Genomic DNA, 22,444 nt, shown 5'->3' with positions numbered 1-22,444 from the left:
GATAAATGATCCAAGCAGCAAAGTAAAGCATGGACTGGAGTGGGAAGAGACAGGAGGCCAGGAGGTCAGCAAGGAGACAGATGCAGTAGTCAGAGCTCTAGAATGTAAGTTCTTTGTGGGCAGGGAACATGTCTACCAATTCTGTTATATTGTACTCTCCAACATGTTTGCACAGTGTTCTGCACTCAGTGAGTCAGTCAGTCAGTAATATTTATTGAGCAGTTTACTGCGTGCAGAGCACTGTACTAAGCACTCATTCATTCATTCAGTAGTACTTATTGAACGCGTACTAGGTGCAGAGCACTTTACTAAGCGCTTAGAATGTACAATTCGGCAACAGAGGGAGACAGTCCCTACCCAGTAACGGGCTCACAGTCTAAATGGGGGAGACAGACAGCACAGCAAAACAGAACAATACAAGTAGTCTGGCATAGATATCATCAAGATAAATAAAATCATAGATATATGCACATCATTTACAAAGTAAATAGAGTAATAAATAATATATACAAATATGCACAGTGCTGAGTGGAGGGGAAGGGGGAAGAGCAGAGGGCAGGAGAGGGGAATGTGGAGGGGAGGAGGAGCAGAGGGAAAGGGGTTACTCAGTCTGGGAAGGCTTCCTGGAGGAGGTGAGCTCTCAGTAGGGCTTTGAGGAGGGTGAGTTTGGCAGATGTGAGGAGAGAGGGCATAGCAAGGCAGCAGTAGGACGTGGGCCAGGGGTCGACGGTGGGACAGGTGCGAACAGGGGACCGTGAGGAGATGAGCGGCCAAGGAGTGGAGTATACGGGGTGGGCTCGAGAAAGAGAGAAGGGAGGTAAGGTAGGAGGGGGCAAGGTGATAGCTTTGGAGCCAAGGATGAGGAGTTTTTGTTTCATGCGAAGGTTGATAGGCAACCACTGGAGGTTTTTGAGGAGAGGAGTGACATGCCCAGAGCATTTCTGTACAAAGATGATCCGGGTTCAGTCAATACCATTGATTTTTTTTTTTAATAGAGCTGTTCTGTGTTCATCCTACTAATGCTCTTCTCAAGTATATTCATTTAAATCCCTCTCAGCCTCTGCCTTTCCAGAACAAAAGCTCTCTTTTTCAGAAGCTTCTCTATGGCCCTGATAACTCACTGTCCCTTTTTCAAATATGTTGTGGCCTTAGTAAGGAGGCTGCTGCAGTTGTCCAGCCAGCAACTACCATCTACCAACTCTTATTGTACTGTCTCAAGCTCTGCACACAATAAACACTTAATACTTACCATTGATTGGTAGGAGATGATGAGGGTCCAATTAAAATACTTAGACTCTTCTGTGCATAACAAAGATGAAAAAACCCATCAACAAACTGCAGAACTTTCTGGTATGGCTCAAATAGTCAGGAAATGGGACTAAGATGATATTTGGGGAGAAGGGCAAGGTATAGCAGATAAATATTTTTTTTTAAATTTCTAAGACCGATATTAACTTTACTGACCAATTATTTATTCACTTTGCTGATTTTGGTTTTGGGTTGTGTTGTTGTTTTTTTAACCAATTTGCTACTCTGGTGTTTTTCATCAATAAAATAAGTTGTTTTACTGCCATAACTATTTTCCAGTTTGAGAAAGTGGTTTTCTGATTTTTGGCATGTGTTGGTATATTTGGTACCTTGAAATAGAAAGCTGAGAAAAAATGTGACAAATCATTGTAGTGTATTCCAGCTTTGTGATTTGCAGAAGAAAAAAAAGGTATCTGAATATGAACAAGAAAAACAAAAGGAATAGAAAAAGAAGAGGCAGAACAGATAAAGAATGAGTAGGATAAGTGAGTGCTTTACAAATGAAAGCAGATGTATGAAATTACAAGCTGTCGGATCAGCAACGGAAATGAAGATGATAAAGCGGTTCCTTACACAGATTATAATTATTCATTTTGCCCAGTCCTGCATCCTTTCCCCATAATCCTCTTGGGGGCGGGGCGGGGGGGGAAGAGTATAAAGGTACTGCAGGAGTTGATGGTTCCTGCATAAAAGAAAAAAAACTAAATCTAAAGTCTCCATGGTCACAAAACAATTGTTTATTTTACTTTTTGTTTATTTTATTGGTTCACTGTTATTTTTTAGTTCCACAAAGAGTTTTTTAACTAACTGTTCTGATTGATGAAAAGGATTTTGTTGCAGCAACTGAAGTTCTTCTTCCATTAAAGTTTCTTTATAATTAGGATTGTTGGAGGCAGTCTGTATGGCACACAAAACAATCATCATTAATAGGCACTGCTTTGACAGCAGTGGCAGATGGATTGCCTGAATTTAGATGGGGCAAGAAGAAATGAAGTAGTTTGCATAGACCTGCCTGAGAAGATGTGTTTAATAATTGCACTCATAATTTGGTTGATATGAAAACAAGCAAATGACAATCTAAGAACTGTGGTTAGACATAAAAGCTGAATTATTACTTACATTTAGTTTCTCGAAGTACTTCATAGTCACTCAACTTTCATAAAAATATAGATACATTTGGAAAAAAAGGTTTGTTTGCTGGTTCATCCACTTCTGCAAGTTTTTTTTTCCTAAATGTTCTAAGTATCAGAAAGATGAGTATTAAAGCCCAACATAAAATAGTGAAGAATATACTTCTTTATTTCAGTTTAAATATCTACATATATACATACCCAGAGAAAGCTATAACTAGACAATCTTTACAATCTAATATGACTAGAGTGCATTAAGTTAGTTGCCAAGTAAGATATTGCATGAAAAAGTACTTATCATTTGATCATACTTTTATCCAAATCATTGAAGAAATTGTTTAATTTTTCTCTGGCTTTGGGCAGTCAAGGCTCATAATGTAGTGATCAAATATGTTTTAGAGAGGAATTCATCTTAATATTTCCCTTTTACATTTTTCAGTGATCTCCAGTAACTACCAAACTTGTTTGGGACTGCTGATGCATTACCCACCTATTAGAGATGTACACTCACTCATCCTCCGGGCTCTCTTCCTTCGAGACCCAAAGGTAAGGCCTTCCAATGAGCGCAAAGACATTGTTGCTGTTGTTGGGAAAAACTCTCCCCTGTATGCCTTAGAGGACTCCAAAGGCCTTCGCATTTCCTCCTAAAGTTTGCCTAAAGGTGACAGACCATAAAGAGAAGCTGTCAGTTGCCTCCTGGACCAAAGACTCTGTACCATTTATTCTACTGAAAGGTGTCACAAGAAGATGAAGAATAGATCTCCTACGCCTCAAAAGGGGTTTTTCTGTCCTTGAGCATTGCTAGTAACTCAAACAGTTAGCAATAGTCTAACTGGACCACCACACTTCATAATTGGTGTATCTTATGGGAAGCCATGTGCCAAATAGAGCCTCAAGGGCTATATGAAAGCTAATAAACCATTTCTGGAAACCCCACTGCTACTTATTTGGTTGAGCATATAGTAATATATATTGACTTTATTCAACTAATGGGTCCCTTTTCTGCCTACTCTGCAAGTTTAGTAGTGTCTCTAAAGAGAAAGACAGTTAGAGAAGCAGCGTGGCTCAGTGGAACGAGCCCGGGCTTGGGAGTCAGAGGTCACTGGTTCAAATCCCATCCCAGCTTTGCCACTTGTCAGCTGTGTGACTATGGGCAAGTCACTTATCTGTGCCTCAGTTCCCTCATCTGTAAAATGGGGGTTAAGACTGTGAGCCTCACGTGGGACAACCTGATTACCCTTTATCTACCCCAACACTTAGAACAGTGCTCTGCACATAGTAAGCATTTAACAAATACCAACATTATCATTATTATTATTATTATTATTATTGATAATCAAACTCTTAAACAGGTTTTAGCCAGGAAAAGCAGTGCATGAAGTTATCTTCTTTAAACTTCATATAAAAAGTGTGCTTTTTTACCATTAATGGTATATTCTTAAAAATAAGTGATCTAATATGATCTAAAAAAAAAAATCTGTGAATCCTGGCAGTTTGGGAGCCAAGCAAAAATATTGGATGAAGTGTGAGGAAGAATGTTTCACAAATGAGTGTCAGAATGCCAGCCATTCGATGATAATCTCGGCCTGTGGGTCCTTGGCAGACACCCTCCCTCCCAAACCTTCCCCCTCCCCACCCCCAACCCCAACACAGTTGGGCTGGCAGCTTTAGGTTTGTCTTTGAGTCAGTCTGTCAGTTGGTTACTCTGCCAAAGCCCTCTTGAAGCTCTCCTGTCCTTGTGGTTCAACTCACTTTTGAATCTGAAAGATTTGTGCACTTTGATTGGTGGCTGATGCTGCCTTTGGGATTTGATTATGTCCTTTCATTTATTCTTTTATGAATTAAAACAATTTGACTCCTTGGGCCTATATCAATTTATTGAGAAATCTGGTTTTTTGCATCACTTATTTTATATGCAGAAAAATATTTGAAGATCAGAAAGAAAATCCATCATTCCTTTGATACATAAACAAGTAGATTGTTTTTGTAAGTTTTATGTGGAAGACCGTGAAATCAAACTGCCCAAAGTTTATATTCCTGTGTCTCATTTGCAAAAATATTTTAAAAGTATTTATAAAAGGAAAGTATAGGGTGATAGAGATGAGAATCTATGTTAAGGCATCCAGTCGAGGAATCCTACATGTGTGATTTGTAGGTTTAATTCAGTGAGGAAATGAGTGTGTTAGCTAAAACCATCTATCTTGGCAGTTTTTCCCCCGATACTATAATGGAGTTGAGGTCCCTATGAATCACTCACCTAGTTGCAGAGCACTGCAGTGTGTCCATCAGTAATATTCGTGCAGCTTAATTCTCATTTAGGTTATTGTGGATTTAACAGTATACTTATGGTGAGCACTGAAGTACTGCACGTAATCTATGACCAAGGAAAATAAAACAAATTAAGAAAGCCAATAACTCGAAAAATATACGCTTCAAGCATTCTTTAAATTAAAATAATGAATCAACAACTCAAATATCTTTGAGGGAGTTCCACCCCAGTCGTATTCAGATAAACACAAAGGACTTTGTGGTCTGAGAGACATCCTGAAGTGTATACTGGCATCACTAATGACCGATAAGGTTACAAAGAAAAGGACTTTTAACCATTTGAGTCGAAACCTCATGAGAACAGATTTGGGGTGACACGGGAAAACTACTTATGGAGAAACCCAAACTTCTAGAGCTCTTTGAATGCCAGCCATAACAAAACATTTATACCGATAGCTTACTCTTCAGAAATTATAGTTAGTCCGTGTATTTTTGTATAAACCGCAAGAAAGATTGTAATTTTAAATTCTAAACAGTCCATAGGATACTGAGTTTGTTCTTCTCTCAACTGACTTAACCTCTGTGAGTTGAGAGAAGGCAGGTACTTTTTTCCCTTTGACTAGCCCCAAGCTTGTCCTGCGTATCTCCAGTTCCCAACAACCAACATCAAGCCAGTTCTAAAACTAGCCTGGAGTGGTCAGTGCACGCCTCGCGTTGCTAGTCTGTATGTTGCAGAGTGGGGATTTATCCCCTGCAACTCAGCAGTGCCCCTCTCCACTCTGCTACAACCGGAGACAGCTGCTCCTTTGGAAACTCTGAAGGACAGTGCCCATTGCACATACAGCAGTTACAGCCCAATCCGGACAGCTCTACCACCAATTAAGAAAAATTACATTAATCCTTTGCATAAGGTTTCAAGATAATATTTACTGAAAGCCAGTCACGTTCATATTTTTGGTTTCTTTGAAGGAGAGTACCAAAGTGATCCAAATAACCTTTGGGGGAAAAAAGGTTAAGTGAGACACAGTAGCAATAATTAACTTCAGAACTAACTGTCATCAATCAATAGTATTTATTGAACACGTACCATGTACAGAGTCCTATGCAAAGCATTTGGGAAAAGAATTGGTAGATGTGATCCCTACCCATAAGAAACATACAGTCTACAGTTATAATTTGACCAAAGCCATTTACAATTTGGTGATCCACTGAGCCTTTGCCCAGTTTTAGGATCCCATTGTCAGCTGGAAAGAGAGCTTTCAGGTACCTGGATTTCTCCCAGTATCTGTGAACTCTGGTTAAAATATAACCAACTTTAATTCAAATAAAGTGCAATAAGTAAATAGCATATTTTGGTCAGGACAGAAATTCCATTTAAACTACCTAGGCGTAACTTAGTTCCTCTGATAACAAAAGAGTTCAAATTTTTGTACATATCCCATTGTCTCTATATACTTGTCCAGTCATGCTTTTTATGTCGTATTTAATTAAGTTATTTACTGTGCACAGAGTACTGTATTAAGGCTTAAGGGAAAGTACAATACGATGTATTGCAAGGACATACCTAGAGGATGTAGGAGCTTACATTCTGCAAGGGGAGACCGACATAAATCTGATTGGCTTAGTGAATAGAACAAGGGTCTAGGATTCAGAGGGACCTAGGTTCTAATCCTGACTCCTCCGCATGTCTGCTTTGTGACCTTGGTCAAGTCATTTAATTTCTCTGTACCTCATTTACTCATCTGTAAAATGGGGATTAAGAGTGTGAGCCCCATGTGGGACAGAAACTGTGTCCAATCTGATTAACTCATATGTATTCCAGCGCTTAAAACAGTGTTTAGCATAAAGTAAGTGCTTAATAAGTACCATTATTATTATTATTATTATTATTATTATTAAATGTGCAGGTTGCATCAAAACTAGCCTTATACAGCATCTCTGTAGCATTCATTTGTTTATTCCATGGTCCCTCAGCCCAAGCTCCCAATAGAGGGACAGAGTCATTGCTGAAGCCAAAACCTTCCATGTTTCTGCATCATTTTTATGTAATATCTGAGCTTTCTTTCTCTTGCTAGGTAGCCTACTCCCCATTCCCTTTCATTGTTTCTCCCAGATTTTCCTGGCAGCCAGCAGGCTAAAATTTGCACATTTGAAGAAATGTTTTAAGTAGCAACTGCTTTCATATATGATAATGAGATTTCCATACGAACTTAGTTTTCCTAGGAATAGCCTGAGTTTGGAATTTGGTGTCCCTAATAACCACATAAAGTAATCAATCGTAATGACTGTAAGCCCGTCAAATGGCAGGGACTGTCTCTATCTGTTGCCGACTTGTTCATTCCAAGCACTTAGTACAGTGCTCTGCACATAGTAAGCGCTCAATAAATACTATTGAATGAATAATGAGTGCTTACTGTGGGCAGATCACTTTACTAAATGTTTGGTAGAGTACAGTATAGCAGTATAACAGAATTGGAAAGACATATTTACCTGCCCAACAATGAGTTCACAGTCTAGAGGGAGAGACAGACATTAATATAAATAAATAAATTACAGATATTTACATAAGTGCTGTAGGGCTGAGGGAAGAGTGAATAAAGAGAGCAAGTCAGGGTAATGCAGAGGGAGTGGGAGAAGAGCAGATGAGGGCTTTAGGTAGGCCTCTTGGAGGAAATGTGCCTTCAATAAGGCTCTGAAGGTGAGGAGAGTAATTGTCTGTGGGATATGAAGAGGGAGGGTGTTCCAGGACGGGGCAATATGTAGACGAGAAGTCGGTGGCAAGAAAGATGAGATTGAGTTTCAGTGAGTAGGTTGGCATTAAAGGAGCAAAGTTTTGGGCTAGGTTGTAATAGGAGAGCGGAGAGGTAAGATAGGAGGGGGCAAAGTGATTGAATGTTTTAAAACTGATGGTAAGGAGTTTCTGTTTGATGCAAAGGTGGATGGGCAACACAGGAAGTCCTTGAGGAGTGAGGAACATTTTTTGTAGAAAAAGGATGCGGGCAGCAGAGTGAATTATGGACTGGAGTGGAAAGAGTCCAGGAGGCAGGGAGGTCAACCAGGAGGCTGATACAGTAATCAAGGTGGGATAAAATGAGTGCTGGATTAACATGGTGTTAATTTGGATGGAGAGCTAGGGGTGGGTTTTAGTGATGCTGTGAAGGTTCAACGGCAAGGTTTAGTGAAAGATTGAGTATGTGGGTTGAATGAGTCAAGGATGACACCAAGTTTAAGGGCTTGTGGAACTGGAAGGATCCTCTTTTCTGGGAGGAAAAGTACTCATCAGTACTCATTGAACACCAACTGGCTACAGAGAACACTATTGATTGAGCACTTGAAAGTAAAGTTGAAGAGGCTATCTCTGCCCATGGATAATTTACTGTCAAAAATCCTACATTTAGTTAGTTCCAAACTGTTTTAGAAATTCTGATGTCTCTCTTGCCATTCATCATTAAAGATAGAAAAACGTGATTTAAAGGAAGGCTGAAATTAACAGGCTTGTTTCAGGGTTGCGTGTAAAATAATGAGGCTTTCTTGGTCTGAAAGATTTTAAGAACTAAAGGGCTTAAAGAAAGAATCAATTTTTCAAACAGACAGCACTGTGGGCAACAGAGAAGTTTCATATCCGGATTATTGTTTCCCTCAAGTTTCTGCCTTTCAGTTAGATGCTTTTTGAAGCTTCTGGGTAAATGGGATTCTCAATCGCTTTGAACTGCCGAAGGAGATTGAAGTTCGTGAAAACTCCTTAAAATAATATGCAGCAAACATAGGTATGTGTTGCATGTGAAATAGTGTTGTGAGTGTACCCAATGAGTAAAATACTGTTAAAAACAAGTCAGTCTGTATTCCAGCCCCAATGCCTACTTTTCTTGTTTTTGGTTATACCAAGACCACTTAAGCAGATTGTCAAAGTATGATTTATTGGGTGAAAAAGTGGTGGATAGAAAGAGAAAAGTCTGAAAAATATGAAGTAATTAAAAAATGGAGTTCTAACTAGAGTTGTTCAAATACAAAAAATTAAAACCCAATTAGAAACAAAAGTCATAGAAAATGTGAACATATTGTGTTCCTTAAATAACCAGATGTTCGTTCCTTCCTGAAGGCAGTAAGGGCTAGGAATAAAAGGTTTAAAACTATTGTTTTAAGTTAACAGTGAATTTTGCAAATCTGTTTTTACCCTTTAGCAAATAAAATTCTAATACAGCAACATAAGCAAAGTAATTTTCATCTTGGGGTGTTCTTATTTGTATAATGTTGTGTGGTGAAGTGTTAACCTTATCACAATGACTTATTACAAAAGAAATACAGTACCTAGAACATTACCATTTTAGATTATGTACTAAGAGCTTGACAACTACCCTTTGCATAAAAGAATTTGACAACTACCCTTTGTTTGGGAGACAAGAATATTCCTCAAAAAATGTTTCTTAGTAGTGAGTTTGCAAGCAACCCTTTCAACAGTAACTATTATTGTGTTCAGAGGAAGCAAGTTAGAAATAAGATGGTTTAATTTAATAGAAGCATTGCTGTAGACATAAACATCCTATAAAATATAATGGTCCATGGTCTTAAAATTGGTCAATTCAGATTAAATCTTGTGCTTGGGAGTATAGTAAAAAAATATTGGTTTTCATTATTGCAGTTCTGAATTTTTAAAATTTGAATTTTAAGCAAATTAGTATCTTTTGAGAGTGATTCAGTCATGTCATGCTAAATCCATTTTGAAATGTCCACCATATCCGCTAATGTACCATGTGCATTTTTCCCAGTTTCCCATTTTTCCTATTTTCCCCAGTTTTTACCATTTAAAAAATGGAAAGTGCTCTGAGATCACAATCATATTAGAGACATTTTGAATTCAGCCAAAATTGTTATGATACCATTAAAGGTTATTAATTAGTTCTGTGGAGTGGTTATTCAATATATTCTGTTGAATTCCCTTTTGAAGATGCTGCTATTTCCAGCATTATTCTAGTATCATTTATGGGGGACTTTATGCTAGTTGCTGAGGAGCCAGTTGTATCTTGCTGAGTCTCAACTTTTGTTTTTAAATGGTGTTTAAGTGCTATGGGGTAGGCATTTACTGAGCACTGGGGTTGTACATGCAGAATAAGCTAATCAGGTTGGACACACTCCATGTCCCACATAGGGCTCAAAGTCTTAATCCCCATTTCACAGATGTGGTAATTGTCTGGTTATCTGTGGTTGTCTGTCAGTCCCCCCCCCCCCCCCCCATTAGACTGTAAGCCCGTCAAAGGGCAGGGGCTGTCTCTGTTACCGATTTGTACATTCCAAGCGCTTAGTACAGTGCTCTGCACATAGTAAGCGCTCAATAAATACTATTGAATGAATGAATGAATAATTGAGTGACCAAGAAGTTAAGTGACTTAGCCAAGGTCATTCAGCAGACAATGGATCAATGGTATTTATTGAGTACTTATTATCTATGTGCAGAGCACTGTATTAAGTTCTTAGGAGAGTACAGTACAACGGAATTAGCAGATAAGTTCCCTGCCCATAGCGAGCTTACAGTCTTGCAGGAGAGAAAAGTGGTAGATCTGGGATTAGATCCCAGGTCCTTCCATTTACTTAACTCTGGACTTCCCATCCCCTCCAACTCCCCAGGCCCATTAGTTACTAGTTATGTCCTTGAGTGTCTACTTCATAAGCCCAGGGAAAACCAAATTGTCCTTTGAGAATATCATAGGTAGGAATCAACATGACTGTGTAATTCTTAAAATATACGTAAAATGGATGACAGTCAATCACTTGGGTCAAAATAATAAATGTGTCTGGATTTGCAAGGAAAACAGTGACCAATTTAAATTGATTAGTTTAACTTTAAAAATTCATCTACAGGTACTGACCCTTTCCAAAAGTATAATTACATTAGATACAATATCACAGTGTTGAACTGCATCTAAACATGTTAAAATGAGATGATTATGGTTTTTTGTTACACTCAAACTGACAATTCAATTAATCACTTTCAGTTTAAGTGGCTTCTCAAAAAAAAAAAGCACCACTTTAGAACGGTAGCTCTGTAATGGTTTTTTGTGTCGTAATTAATTTGAGGTGAATTTATCAAACAAAGACTGGAATATATGATCTTATTCTCAACTTTTAAGCATATGAAAAAATGCCAATTTTGCCATTAGTGAAATTATTTTTTTAAAAATCCATGGAGAGATGCTTTTTCATGGATTTAATTAAATGATTGCTAATTCCAAATGATCGGTTTTTACCTAGGAAAAATCGGTATATTCACATATCATCGCATAAGCCACTTGATTAACTTTGTTTTATAACATTCTCCAGGAAAATAACTTTGATCCCCAGGCTCCAGCAGGGGAGAAAGATTAAGTGGGGAAAGCATTGATGAGTGGAATGACCTGCTGCTGCAGGAGTTCCATGTCATACACTGTGCTCCCTCACTGGACCAAGCTAGATTTGCATACCATCCCAAAAGTAGCACCTCATGGCTTGGTTGTTGGGATGGGATAATTTCAGGAGTGAAGTATTAAAGCAGCAGATTATTTCCCTTTTCCAAATTTCTTCGCAACTTGAAGTCTGATGGCTTTTCTGCTGGGGTCACCAAACTCGTATAGCTAACCATACACTGTTGAGTGTTGCAGAAGTCTTCCAGTTGCTGTTGTTTTTGAGAATAGTAAATCTCAATCTCCAATTCATCTTGGAGATTGGACTGCACAACATCTCAGTAAACTGGGATTTTTGCCTGGATGCTTCACTACTGACTGTCATCTTTTCTACCAGTCAGCCAAAAAATATACCAGTTTTTTTTAAACACATACCATTTTCTTAATCATTTGCTAATCATCAAATTATGCTGTAGTTAACACAGTTTTTTCATGATATATATTTGTCTAATTGCTGATTCATTCTCCACATCTTTCTTCAGATTTTAACTTAGAAAAACAGTTTTTTATTTAAAAGTGAAAAAAACCACTCCATCAAAGATTTATAGAAAATTCTAGTTGACTGATGCTATTTTATGAACCTGGGGGGAAGTTTCAATTTAAAAAAAAAATTACAGGTGATAAAAATGTGCTTTGGGATTTATCTAATGGATTTCAAACTCCTGATCCCCAATCAATCATACTTATTGAGCGTTTACTGTTTCCAGGACACTGTACTAAGTGCGGGAGAGTACAGAAAACAATATAACAGACTTAATCCCTGCCCACAACCCACTTTGGGCTATATTGGACACATTAAGCCTATCCCCAACTGAGTGGATCCCAAATGACATGAAAGAAAACATTTTATATGGTACTCAGGCGCCCTATCGCAGATTGTGGCTGTTGATCCTTTTTTCATACATATTCAGTGTTTTAATTAGCTGCTAGCCCAAACTACTACTACTTCTGCTTTGTCAGAAGGCTCTGCAAAGAAAAATAAAATGAAAAAAGATTGGAGAACACTCCCATCCACTTATTTGACAGTCCTTTTTTAAGTACCTCATGTGCAGCATTTACTAAAAGTAAGTTGGAGAGTTATGAATGGAGTGAATTGAGAGTTATATAAAATGTTCCACTTCAATTGCACCATCCCATATCTGACCAGCCACCATATTACAGCAGCATTTCAGGTGTGATTGTTTCTGTTCCCTTCTTCTTGAAATTTCTATGGGACAGATATTGAAGCTTTACTTTTTCTCCAGTGACAGAAAAAATTGTTTGTACTGCAACTGACAGATACGTCCCCTGTTCCCAAGAAGCTTACAGTCTAGAGGTGGAGATAAAAGTTAAAATAAGTTACAGATATGTACGTAAGTGCTGTGGAGCAAAGGGTAGAGTGGATAAAGGGTTCATATCCAAGTGTAAGGACAGTGCAGAAGGCCTTTTGGAGGAGATGTGATTTTCATAAGTTTTTGAAGGTGGGAAGAATGATCATTTGTCACATATGAAGGGGGAGGTTGTTCCAGGCTAGAGACATGTCATGGGCTAGGGTTCACAGTTTAGATTGACGAGATAGAGTGCATTGAGTAGGCTGGCATTAGAGGAGCAAAGTGAGTGGGAAAGCTTGTGGTAGGAAATCAGCGAGGTAAAATAGGAGGGGACAAAGTGATTGAGTGCTTTAAGGTCAATGCTAAGGAGTTTCTGTTTAATGTTGAGGTGGGTGAGCAACCCTGGAGATTCCTGAGGGGTGGGGAAGCGTGTTCTGAATGTTGGAGGTTTTTTTTGTTTGGGTGGTTTTGTGTTTGTTTGTTTTCGTAAAATGACCTGCGCAGCAGAGTGAAGTATGAACTGGAGGCAGGGAGGTCAGCGAGGAGACTGATACAGTGGTCAACATTGGATAGGATAAAAGTGCTTGGATCAGTGAAGAAGCAGTTTGGATGGAGAGGGAAGGACAGATTTTAGCAGTGTTATGAAAGTTGAATCAATCACTTGTACTTATTGAGGGCACTCTATTAAGCACTTGGGAGGAGTACAGCACAACAATGTAGTAGCATTCCCTTCCCTCAGTAAGCTTGGAGTCTAGAGGGGGACACAGATAAAATAAATTACAGATATCTGCATAAATGCTCTGGGCTGGGAAGTAGTGAATGAAGGGTGTTCCAGGGAAACTAAGAAGGAAGTGAGAAAAGAGAAAATGAGGGCTTAGTCAGGGAAGGACTGTTGGAGGAAATGTGCCTTAGATAAGGCTTTGAAGATGGGGAGAGTAATTGTCAGATATGAAAAGGGAGGGCATTCCAGGCCAGAGGCAGGACATGAGTGAGAGGCCAGAAGTGAGATAAGATCCCGGTACAGTGAATAGGTTGGCATTAGAGGATCTAAGATTGTGGGCTGCATTGTAGTAAAAGAATAGTGAAGTGAGGTAGGAGAGGGCAAGGTGATTGAATGCTTTAAAGCCTTTGGTAAGGAGTTTGTTTGATGCGGCTAATCAAAAGAATTTGGTAACAGATTGAATCTGTGGGTTGAATGAGATAGATTGAGTCAAGGATAACGCTAAGGAGCTTATGAGACACAGAAGATGATAGTGCTGTCTATAGTGATGGGAAAGTTAGAGACCAGACAGGGTTTGGATGGGAAGGTGAGTTCTATTTTGGACACAGTTAGCTTGAGGTGTCCTGATTAGAGATTTCCTGAAGGACTGCAGAGAAAGAGAACGATCCAGGCTGGAGATGTAGGTTTGGGAATCATCCAAGTAGAGATGATAGTTGAAGCAATGAAAGTGAATGAGATGTCCAGGTGAGTCGATGTGGATGGGAATGGAGGGAAACTCAGAACTGAGGGAGACTCCCACAGTTATCAGTGGCCTATGAAAGAGACTGAGAATGGGAGGCCAGGGAGATAATAGGAGAACCAGGGAATCAGCAGGGCCTAGTGGATACCGCATGGGCCTGTGAGTTAGAGAAACCCTTCTAATCCCAGCCCCGCCACTTGTCTGCTGTGACCTTGGATGAGTCATTTAACTTCTCTGTGCCTCACTTACCTCATCTATAAAATGGGATGAGACTGTGATGGATATTGCGATGAAATATATACTAAAGGCATATGCATTCATTTTTAATGGATGTTTTATAATTTATTGTACTTTGATTTATACACAGTAAAATGCAGTTATAAAGTCTTTGATAGTGCAGAATTCAATAGACAATCTGCAGGGCAGATACTTTTCACCTTGTAGGTAACTCCTGGAATTGTATTTGGAATCAAATAGTAATTTGGATGGACTGGGATCTTAGGGTTACAGCTCTTATCCTTTTAATTGTGTTTTGCACTATCAAAAACTTTCCAACCCACTGTGAATATAACATTCCAGTGAAATGAGTATAACAGACTGAGGAAAAAAGCATATTTGAAAGAAATGGTCGTAGTTTTCAGGTATGACACAGATGTGAAAGGAATCTCTAGTCATAACTGTCACATGAATGAACAGTCAGCAGTGGATCTTAAAGTTATGAGCCTCAATAGAAAAGAATAGTAATCTCCAAGTATTCCTTTACGTTTGATAGCTTTTTAGCTACTACCTACCAGGAGCACCTCTATTTAATTAGATATAAACCTCGGGGATTCCATTTCTTCCAAATGCAAAGGGACAAAAGTAACATAAAGATCAAAACTGCATTTTAAAATTTGAAGCATAGTAATTCTCAGTATGCCCATGTACTGAGGCTGTCCCTTACACATAGTTGCCAAATTTTGTACAGTTTCTATCCAATAATTGTAAATATTAGTAGACTGGAGAATTAAACAATCTTCTCAGTGGATAACACAGTCACCTGGGTTTCTCTCTGAGCAGAAGAAATAGGGATACTTATATGCAACTCCATTCAGACTAGCTGAAAATTATAAAAGGACTAACACTACTTCATAGTCTTCATTTTAATTGCCAGTTGAATAACTTCCAAAAATTCATTTTCAGAATATTTTATATATTTATTTAAATCATAAATAATGGAAATCAATCAGTGGACTTCATTGTTTATTGTGTGCAGATCACCATACTAAGTGCTTGGGAAAGAACAGTACTGAAGAATTGGTAGACAGGACCTATGCTCCCAAGGCTCTTACAGTCCAGCGCTTAGAGCAGGGCCTGACACATAGCAAGCGCTTAACAAATACCATTATTATTGTTACGGTCCACAGGGGGAGACAGACATTAAAATCAATTACAGATGGTAGAATATCTGCATATGTACGAAAGTGCTGTGGGGCTGGGGTGAGAAGCAAAATGTTTAAGGGATTACACCGTCAAGTGCATAAAGTGATAAAGAGAGAAGGGTGGGTAGGAAATAGGGGCTTAGGCAATGCCTCTTGGAGAAGATGTGATTTTTGGAGGGCTTTGAAGTTGGAGAGAGTGGTGGTCTATTGGATATGAAAGAGGAGGAAGATCCAGGCCAGAAGGAGAACATAGGCAAGGGGGTAAACAGTGGGATACACCAGTTCAAGGCAAAGAGAGTAGGATGGAGTAAGAGGAGCAAATGTGCACATTGAGTTGTGGTAGGAAATGTAAAAGTGTATGCCAAAAAAAAATATGTCCTGCCCTCTAGCAGTAGTTCACTGAATAATAACTAGCCATCAGGATGTTTCTTCAGCCTCCAGTCTCTGCCCAGTCCCTTGGGAGAAAAAGGGTCTGTGGGTAGTTTCAATTACCCAAAGTCCTTTGAAGCCAGAACTAAACCACATTCTGAGGACAGTGTAGCAAAGTTGTAGGGCATCTGTATATACTTTAAACACCTATTTTCCTATGTATAAATAGCGGGTTTTGGGGACTGTTAATCTGGCACCTTCCAATGCACTAAATTCATAAATTTAAATACATTAGAAAAGTAGGAAAAAACATCTAATTTCTCTTTTGGTGTAATGTATTATATGAAGTGAGAAACAGAGCATTAAGCACAGGTGGTTTAAAATGCTTTTCTACCATCTGAAATCTCTTCTTGCCAGGGTATATGGAGATGTCACTTAAGGGAATTGGACCTATTCAATACATAAAATGAGGTTGGCATTAATTCAGGGATTTTGTATGTTTCTTTATCCAATTAACCATTTTTTTGTTTTTTTTTTCCATTTTAAAGCCTGAGAGATTTTTTTGAAAAAAAAACTTAGAATAAATATTGGCTTGATTTTGCCCCATAAACTGGTTCATATTTCTAAGTATTGAGAGTTCATGATGTATATTTCCCTGGCAAGTACATCTTATTAGAACTATGCTGGACACTGTTTTTGACATAGCACTAAAATTATTTGTATTAGGTAATCAGGATATGACTGCACCCTGGTCCCAAGGGCTGTCAATTTTTGTAAAAGTGAGGAGGTCCATACTGGACTGTCAATTGCACTGTATTTGTGGGGACAGCATTTTTAATTCTGGACCGAAGAGCTCTCCCTCTGTCTTTGCATATCTCCAACTACAGCCCAGCCCACACACTTCGCTCCTCCAGGGCCAACTTACTCACTGTACCTCTATCTTGTCTGTCTCTCTGCCCACCCTTGACCCAGATCTTGGAACTTTTTCCCCATTCAGATCTGACAGATCATCACTCTCCCACCTTCAAAGCCATACTAAAAACATGCCTTTTTTAAGAGGCCTTTCTAAATATGCTCACTTCTCCTATTCATCTTCCCCTCTGCGTCAACTATGAACACAGTCTGTACCCTTTAAACACTTTGATATTCTCCCCACTCCCACCCTTAGAGCCTTTATGTAGACATCCTCATACTCTGAAATAAATGATACATAAAGGAAATGGCAATGTCTGTCTCCCTCTCTAGACTCTAATTTCCTTGCAGGCAAGGATTGTGCCTAACAACTTTTATGTATTCCACTTTCTGAAGCATGTAGTACAGTGATCTGCACCCAGTAAGCACTCAATATATGCCATTGATCGACTGATTTCAGGGTATTGTGCCAACATTAACGTTTCACAGAGTGTCTGGAATTGAGTAGCTTATCTGGGATTGGTGAAGAAAAAGTAAATTGAATTGAAAGGGTGTTAATTGAAAGGACATCATTGTGTATGGTTATATTCATATTAACACTCTTTAGTGATTCACAATTAATGATTACAAAATCAAAACAAACTCTCTTGAATGACTGAAAAAGAAGCCTGCCAAATAAGTTGAAATATTCACGTTCTTGATGTGCCTGGCTAGTGGATATGAATTTGAATTCAAAATTCTTTATTAATGCAGAGTAAAAAGTACTGCTGAGAAATTTTTCAAATTTGAAATATCTAATCTCTGCTTTGTTTGGTGAATTCCAGATTGAGGCCTATTTTTAATGAAGAGGGCAGCATGTGGCAGTAAGAGATAGATATGGTGAGGCCAATGCAGACCCTCTAGCGATCAGTGAATAACAGATCACAAATTTCCCCAGTTTTAATTACAGGCAAAAGAAAAGACAAAATTAGCATTTTAATATAGAAATATCTTAGGCTTTAGGAGAATTATGATAAATCTAATGTTGCCTAGTGAACCAAAGAGGGGATATTACAACAAACTGTCTCCTTAGGAATATTTGTTTAAATAAAAGCAACAATACTTCATCCTTATCTTTTTTGGATAATTATTGCAATTTCAGGCAGTTCTTTGTTCCAGGTTTAAAATACCTTTAGTTTTCCAAAAAAAAATTGTAATTGGCAGTATTTGTTTGCTATAAAACTACAAGAAGGAAAAAAATCCTGTTTGCTTGGCACTAACAAGATAATTATTTTAGGGAGAGTTTTTGCTCTGCATATTCAGTTTCACTAGCACTGTGGTTTTTCTTCACTTGGATGCATTTAGGTTATCTAGTTTCAGTTACAGTATATTAAACTCAATCCTTTTCAGTGGTTGAGGTTTGCCCACCTGTCTACCCTAAAACACCTGCAACATATGTTTGCATAACCCTGCAATGCTTTGCCTTTTGGGTCCCCAGAAATTCCCCCAGAGCTTTTTGCTTATAAACAGCTGAGCAATTCGTTTTTCTAATGACGGTTGCTTTTCCCTTGGCATTGAGGCAATAACATATTCGCTAAAATAAGAGTCTCATTTTTCATCAAAGAGAAACGTTAGACATCCTTTTACAGTGCTGTTTCCCCTTCTGAGCCTCATTTTTTTCCCTTTTCTAATCTGGCACACTAAAAAATAGAGGATGGAAGCAGGGATATTGGAAAAAAGAAAATAAGTAATTCTTAAATTGTTCCATTTTCCTACTCTTACACACACACACACACACACACACACACCCAGTCATAAAGTTTAGCTTAGGTGTTGCATTAATATAATAAATCACCTTTTCTATTGTTTAAATCCCTAGGACAGGACTGCCTATTCGTCTCTACTAATATAAAACACCATCTACATCTCCAATATTATATAAATAATAACCAGGGTATTTACTATAGGAAGCACCTCAATTATTCTTACAGAGCAATGTGAGCTGGAATCACAGTATACAAATATGAATTGATATGAACAAAATGTATTGCCTATATCTGTGAAATTAGAGTATGTTCTCCAAATGATAGGAGGCTAGATACACTAGATATGTTTTCTTTTGTTGGATTTGGCTTTCGACTCTTGACATCTGGAACAGTGTTTGTCAAACTATCTGTTTTTATATAAAGTACTAAAGTAATTGTTTTCATAGTTTTAAAGAAGTTAAAATAATTATTCAAGTGTTGTCTTGATATCAGACTAAAGATATCTGTTTGTTCTTGAGCAATATTTGCCCAGTTTTGCCTCCAAAATAGTTTAACTGCTGGTAATCAGTTTACCTTCAGTTATGCCTTTGAGCTGCAATATTAATTGTTGTTAGCATAATGAGTTAGTGCCAAATGTTCAGAGGTGATTAAACTCCCTAGTGTTCTCTTTTATTTTATTAAAAATATCTTCCAGTTTCCTAAATGTCACAGTCATAAGGGCTTCTTTATGCCACTGTTTAAACTCATCATCTTAAATCCACCTTATGCTTTGGCCCTGAGATGAGTTTACTGGGCCTTTCCAAAGAGATGGAAAACCTGTCCTACTCCAAAATAAGGTTGCTCTGTCTCTCAGAAGGGTCTTTACAAATGAAGGTTGAATGGCATACAACTTGCAGACTCTGCTATGCTAAAGGAAAATGAAATGTTGAAAAATTAGGTTTCAACATAACCTGCACAGGATAGCCCCCAAAGAAATAGATCATTTTAATCGCATGGGCTCTTTCCAACTACGTTAGCCAAAACAAAGTTTGCAACTGAAGTAGAGAAATCACTTTGTTTTTTATTTGTCTTCCCCACCAATGAAAAGTTTTTAACATTATCCCTTGTTTGTTAACTCTAGGCCTCTGGGACCCTTGAATAAATTTTTCTCCCAGAGAATCTGCCTGTCTTCTTCCTCAGTGGGATCTGGCAGAACTGCCAACCTTCTTCTTAAATTGATGCTAAATAACACTAAGGGGAAAGCTTATGAAGGAGAATCTACAGAAGATTGTTTAAGAAAGTCACAAACTGTTGCTTTGGTCACCGTGAGTCAGAAGCATGCCAAGGGACAGGAATGACTTCACTCAGTGAGTGAGTGAAGCAGCTGCCTCAGAAAGGCACTGTCAAGGGGGCAGCTGCAGGGCGGAGGCCAAACATTTGACAGAGCCTACCTGAATTGGAATCTGAAGCGGAGTCTGTGGGAACTGGAATTGGGAAGGGGAACACAGTGGCTCTGGAACAGGATAGGAAGGAGAGGAGGGAAGGCGGGAGGGCTTGCCATACCCCTTTAGAAACCCTCTATTTTCGAGGGTTCGAATGAACTCTAGCTGATGGCATGGTGTTATATATGCTGCCCATGCATCCAACGTAACATAATGGCCTGATGCATGTCTATCCAGCCTAATGATGTTATAAGGAAAGAGAGGAGGTGGCATGTTCTGGGTGGCCTTATATCTGAAACAGGCTTGCTGAGGTGCCTTTCTAAGGATGCCCTTAAGATGTGTGTCGTTTTTGTCTAAGTGATCTTTTAGCATGTCTTATAAGCTTTTGCTTCGATACATTAGAGATAGGTGTATTTTAAAATCACATGCTGTGGTGCCTTCACTTTAGTGTACAATAGAAGACTACTAGCAGGCATATGTATTAGAAATGCAGAAATTTAGAAGAGATCTTCACCACCAAGCATGTATTAGAACAGTTGTGGTTTTTTTTAATTGAAGGACTCAACAAGCTAAAAAATGTAATTCAAATTATTCATAATAGAACCAAAAATAAAATAGTATTCTAAATAATTAGATGCAAGTGTTAGAAATTAAACCAAAATTGCAAAGTAAAGAGGAAAAGTTAGTGAGCAGTGTTCTGACCAGGTTAAGCTACAGTTCTCTCTCAGATCGTAGTGACAGAGTGGAAAAAACTCATAGGATCCCACTATGTCTTAAAAATGCTAACGATATCTGGCTGGTATCAGGCTAATGTTGGGGGTGTGGTATTCGTTCTTTAGTTACGATTCGACATGGAAAGGCGGAAGACTTAAATGTCACAATTTGTTCAATTGGTGGTATCTGATTGAGGGGCTGTGAGGGGCTAATGGATAGAGCACGAGCCTGGAAGTCAGAATGAACTGCCTCCAGACGTAGTTCCGCCACTTACCTGCTGTGTGACCTTGGGAAGGTCACTTTTCTGTGCCTCAGTTCCCATATCTGTGAAATGGTGATTAATAATGTGAGCCCCATATAGGACATAGAGGTGAACTATGTCCAACCTGATTGACTTGTATCTACTCCTGTGCTTAGTACAGTGCCTGATACATAGTAACTGCCTAACAGAGACCATTAAAAAAATGATTGACTGCTTGCAATGTGCCGAGTACATTGATCCAATCACTTATCCTATCCCACCTTGATGGCTGTATTAGCCTCCTTGCTGACCTTCCTGCCTCCTCTCTCTCCTCACTCCAGTCCATACTTCACTCAAATGCCCAAGTCATTTTTCTACAGAAATGTTCAGGTCATGTTTCTCCACTCCTCAAAAAACTCCAGTGTTTGCCCATTAAACAGAAACTCCTCACCATTGGCTTTAAAGTACTCAGTGACCTTGCCCCCTCATACCTCAGTTCAATACTTTCCTGCTACAACCCAGCCCACACACTTTGCTCCTGTAGTGCCAAACTTTTCACTTGACCTCGATCTTGTCTATCTCGCTGCTGACCTCTTGCCCACATCCTGACTCTGGCCTGAAACACCCTCCCTCCTCATATCCAACAGATAATTACTGTCCCCATTGAAATCCTTATTGAAGGCACCTCTCCTCCAAGAGGTCTTCCCTGACTAAACCCTCATTTTCTCTTCAACCACTCCCTTCTTCACCTCCCTGACTTGCTCCCTTTATCCATCCCTGCTCCCATCCCCACAGCACTTATGTACTTATCTGTAATTAATTTATATTAATGTCTGTCTCCCCCTTTGACTCGTGGGTAGGGAATGTATCTGTTTGTTATAATAATAATAATGGTATTTGTTAAGTGCTTACTGTGTGCCGAATACTGTTCTAAGCGCTGGGGTAGATACAGGGTAATCAGGTTGCCCCACATAGGGCTCACAGTATTCAACCCCATTATGCAGGTGAGGTAACTGAGGCACCGAGAAGTTAAGTGACTTGCCCAAAGTCACACAGCTGACAGGTGGCGGATCTGGGATTAGAACCCATGACCTCTGACTCCCAAGCCCTTGCTTTTTACACTGAGCCATGCTGCTTCATTCCACTCTCCCAAGTGCCTAGTACAGTGCTCAATAAATACAGTTGACTGAGTATATGATCAGAATTTCATCCCAGTGAGAGTTGGTACGCGAGATTGTGCACCACACTGCCCTTCTTCGTCGTGGTTTCACTGCCATTGCCTAAGATGCTGGAGACTTTACCGAAGCCTATTCAGTATAATCATGGGTAGCAAGGCCAGAACTGGGCATGGGAAATCCAACCATGGCTGTCTTGGAGGTGGATGCGCTTACCACAAGCGGCATGGTAGCGTGGCTTAGTGACCTCGGGCAAACCACTTAACTTCTCTGGGCCTCTGTTACCTCATCTGTTAAATGGGGATTAATAATGTGACCCCGCGTGGGAACATCTGATGACCTTCTATCTACCCTAGTGCTTAGAACAGTGCTCAGCACATAGTAAGCGCTTAAATACCATAATTGTTGTTAATCGTGGAAATAAGTTTGCAAAAAATTAATTTCTCAATGGCACAATCATTGCTTAAGGCCAGGTTGGTGCTATCCATGCAGATAGTAGGGAGAACAGCACCTGACTGGGCTAACATGGCCACAAT

At 39.1% G+C, this 22,444-nt stretch overlaps 1 protein-coding gene across 13 annotated transcripts in view; it reads left to right on the top strand.

The window, feature by feature from the left end:
* Positions 1 to 22,444, top strand: part of TBC1D5 (TBC1 domain family member 5) — a 442,854-nt gene that overhangs the window by 329,922 nt on the left and 90,488 nt on the right. For all 13 annotated transcript variants that reach the window (XM_029070199.2, XM_029070200.2, XM_029070204.2 and 10 more), the window contains one exon: positions 2,878 to 2,984. In XM_029070199.2, coding sequence (XP_028926032.1) covers positions 2,878 to 2,984 — 107 coding nt within the window. The remainder of the gene's footprint in view (positions 1 to 2,877; positions 2,985 to 22,444) is intronic.

This window comes from Ornithorhynchus anatinus, chromosome 8 (assembly GCF_004115215.2).
Source record: "Ornithorhynchus anatinus isolate Pmale09 chromosome 8, mOrnAna1.pri.v4, whole genome shotgun sequence".
NCBI lineage: Eukaryota > Metazoa > Chordata > Mammalia > Monotremata > Ornithorhynchidae > Ornithorhynchus > Ornithorhynchus anatinus.
This window is presented reverse-complemented; position numbering and strand designations above follow the sequence as displayed.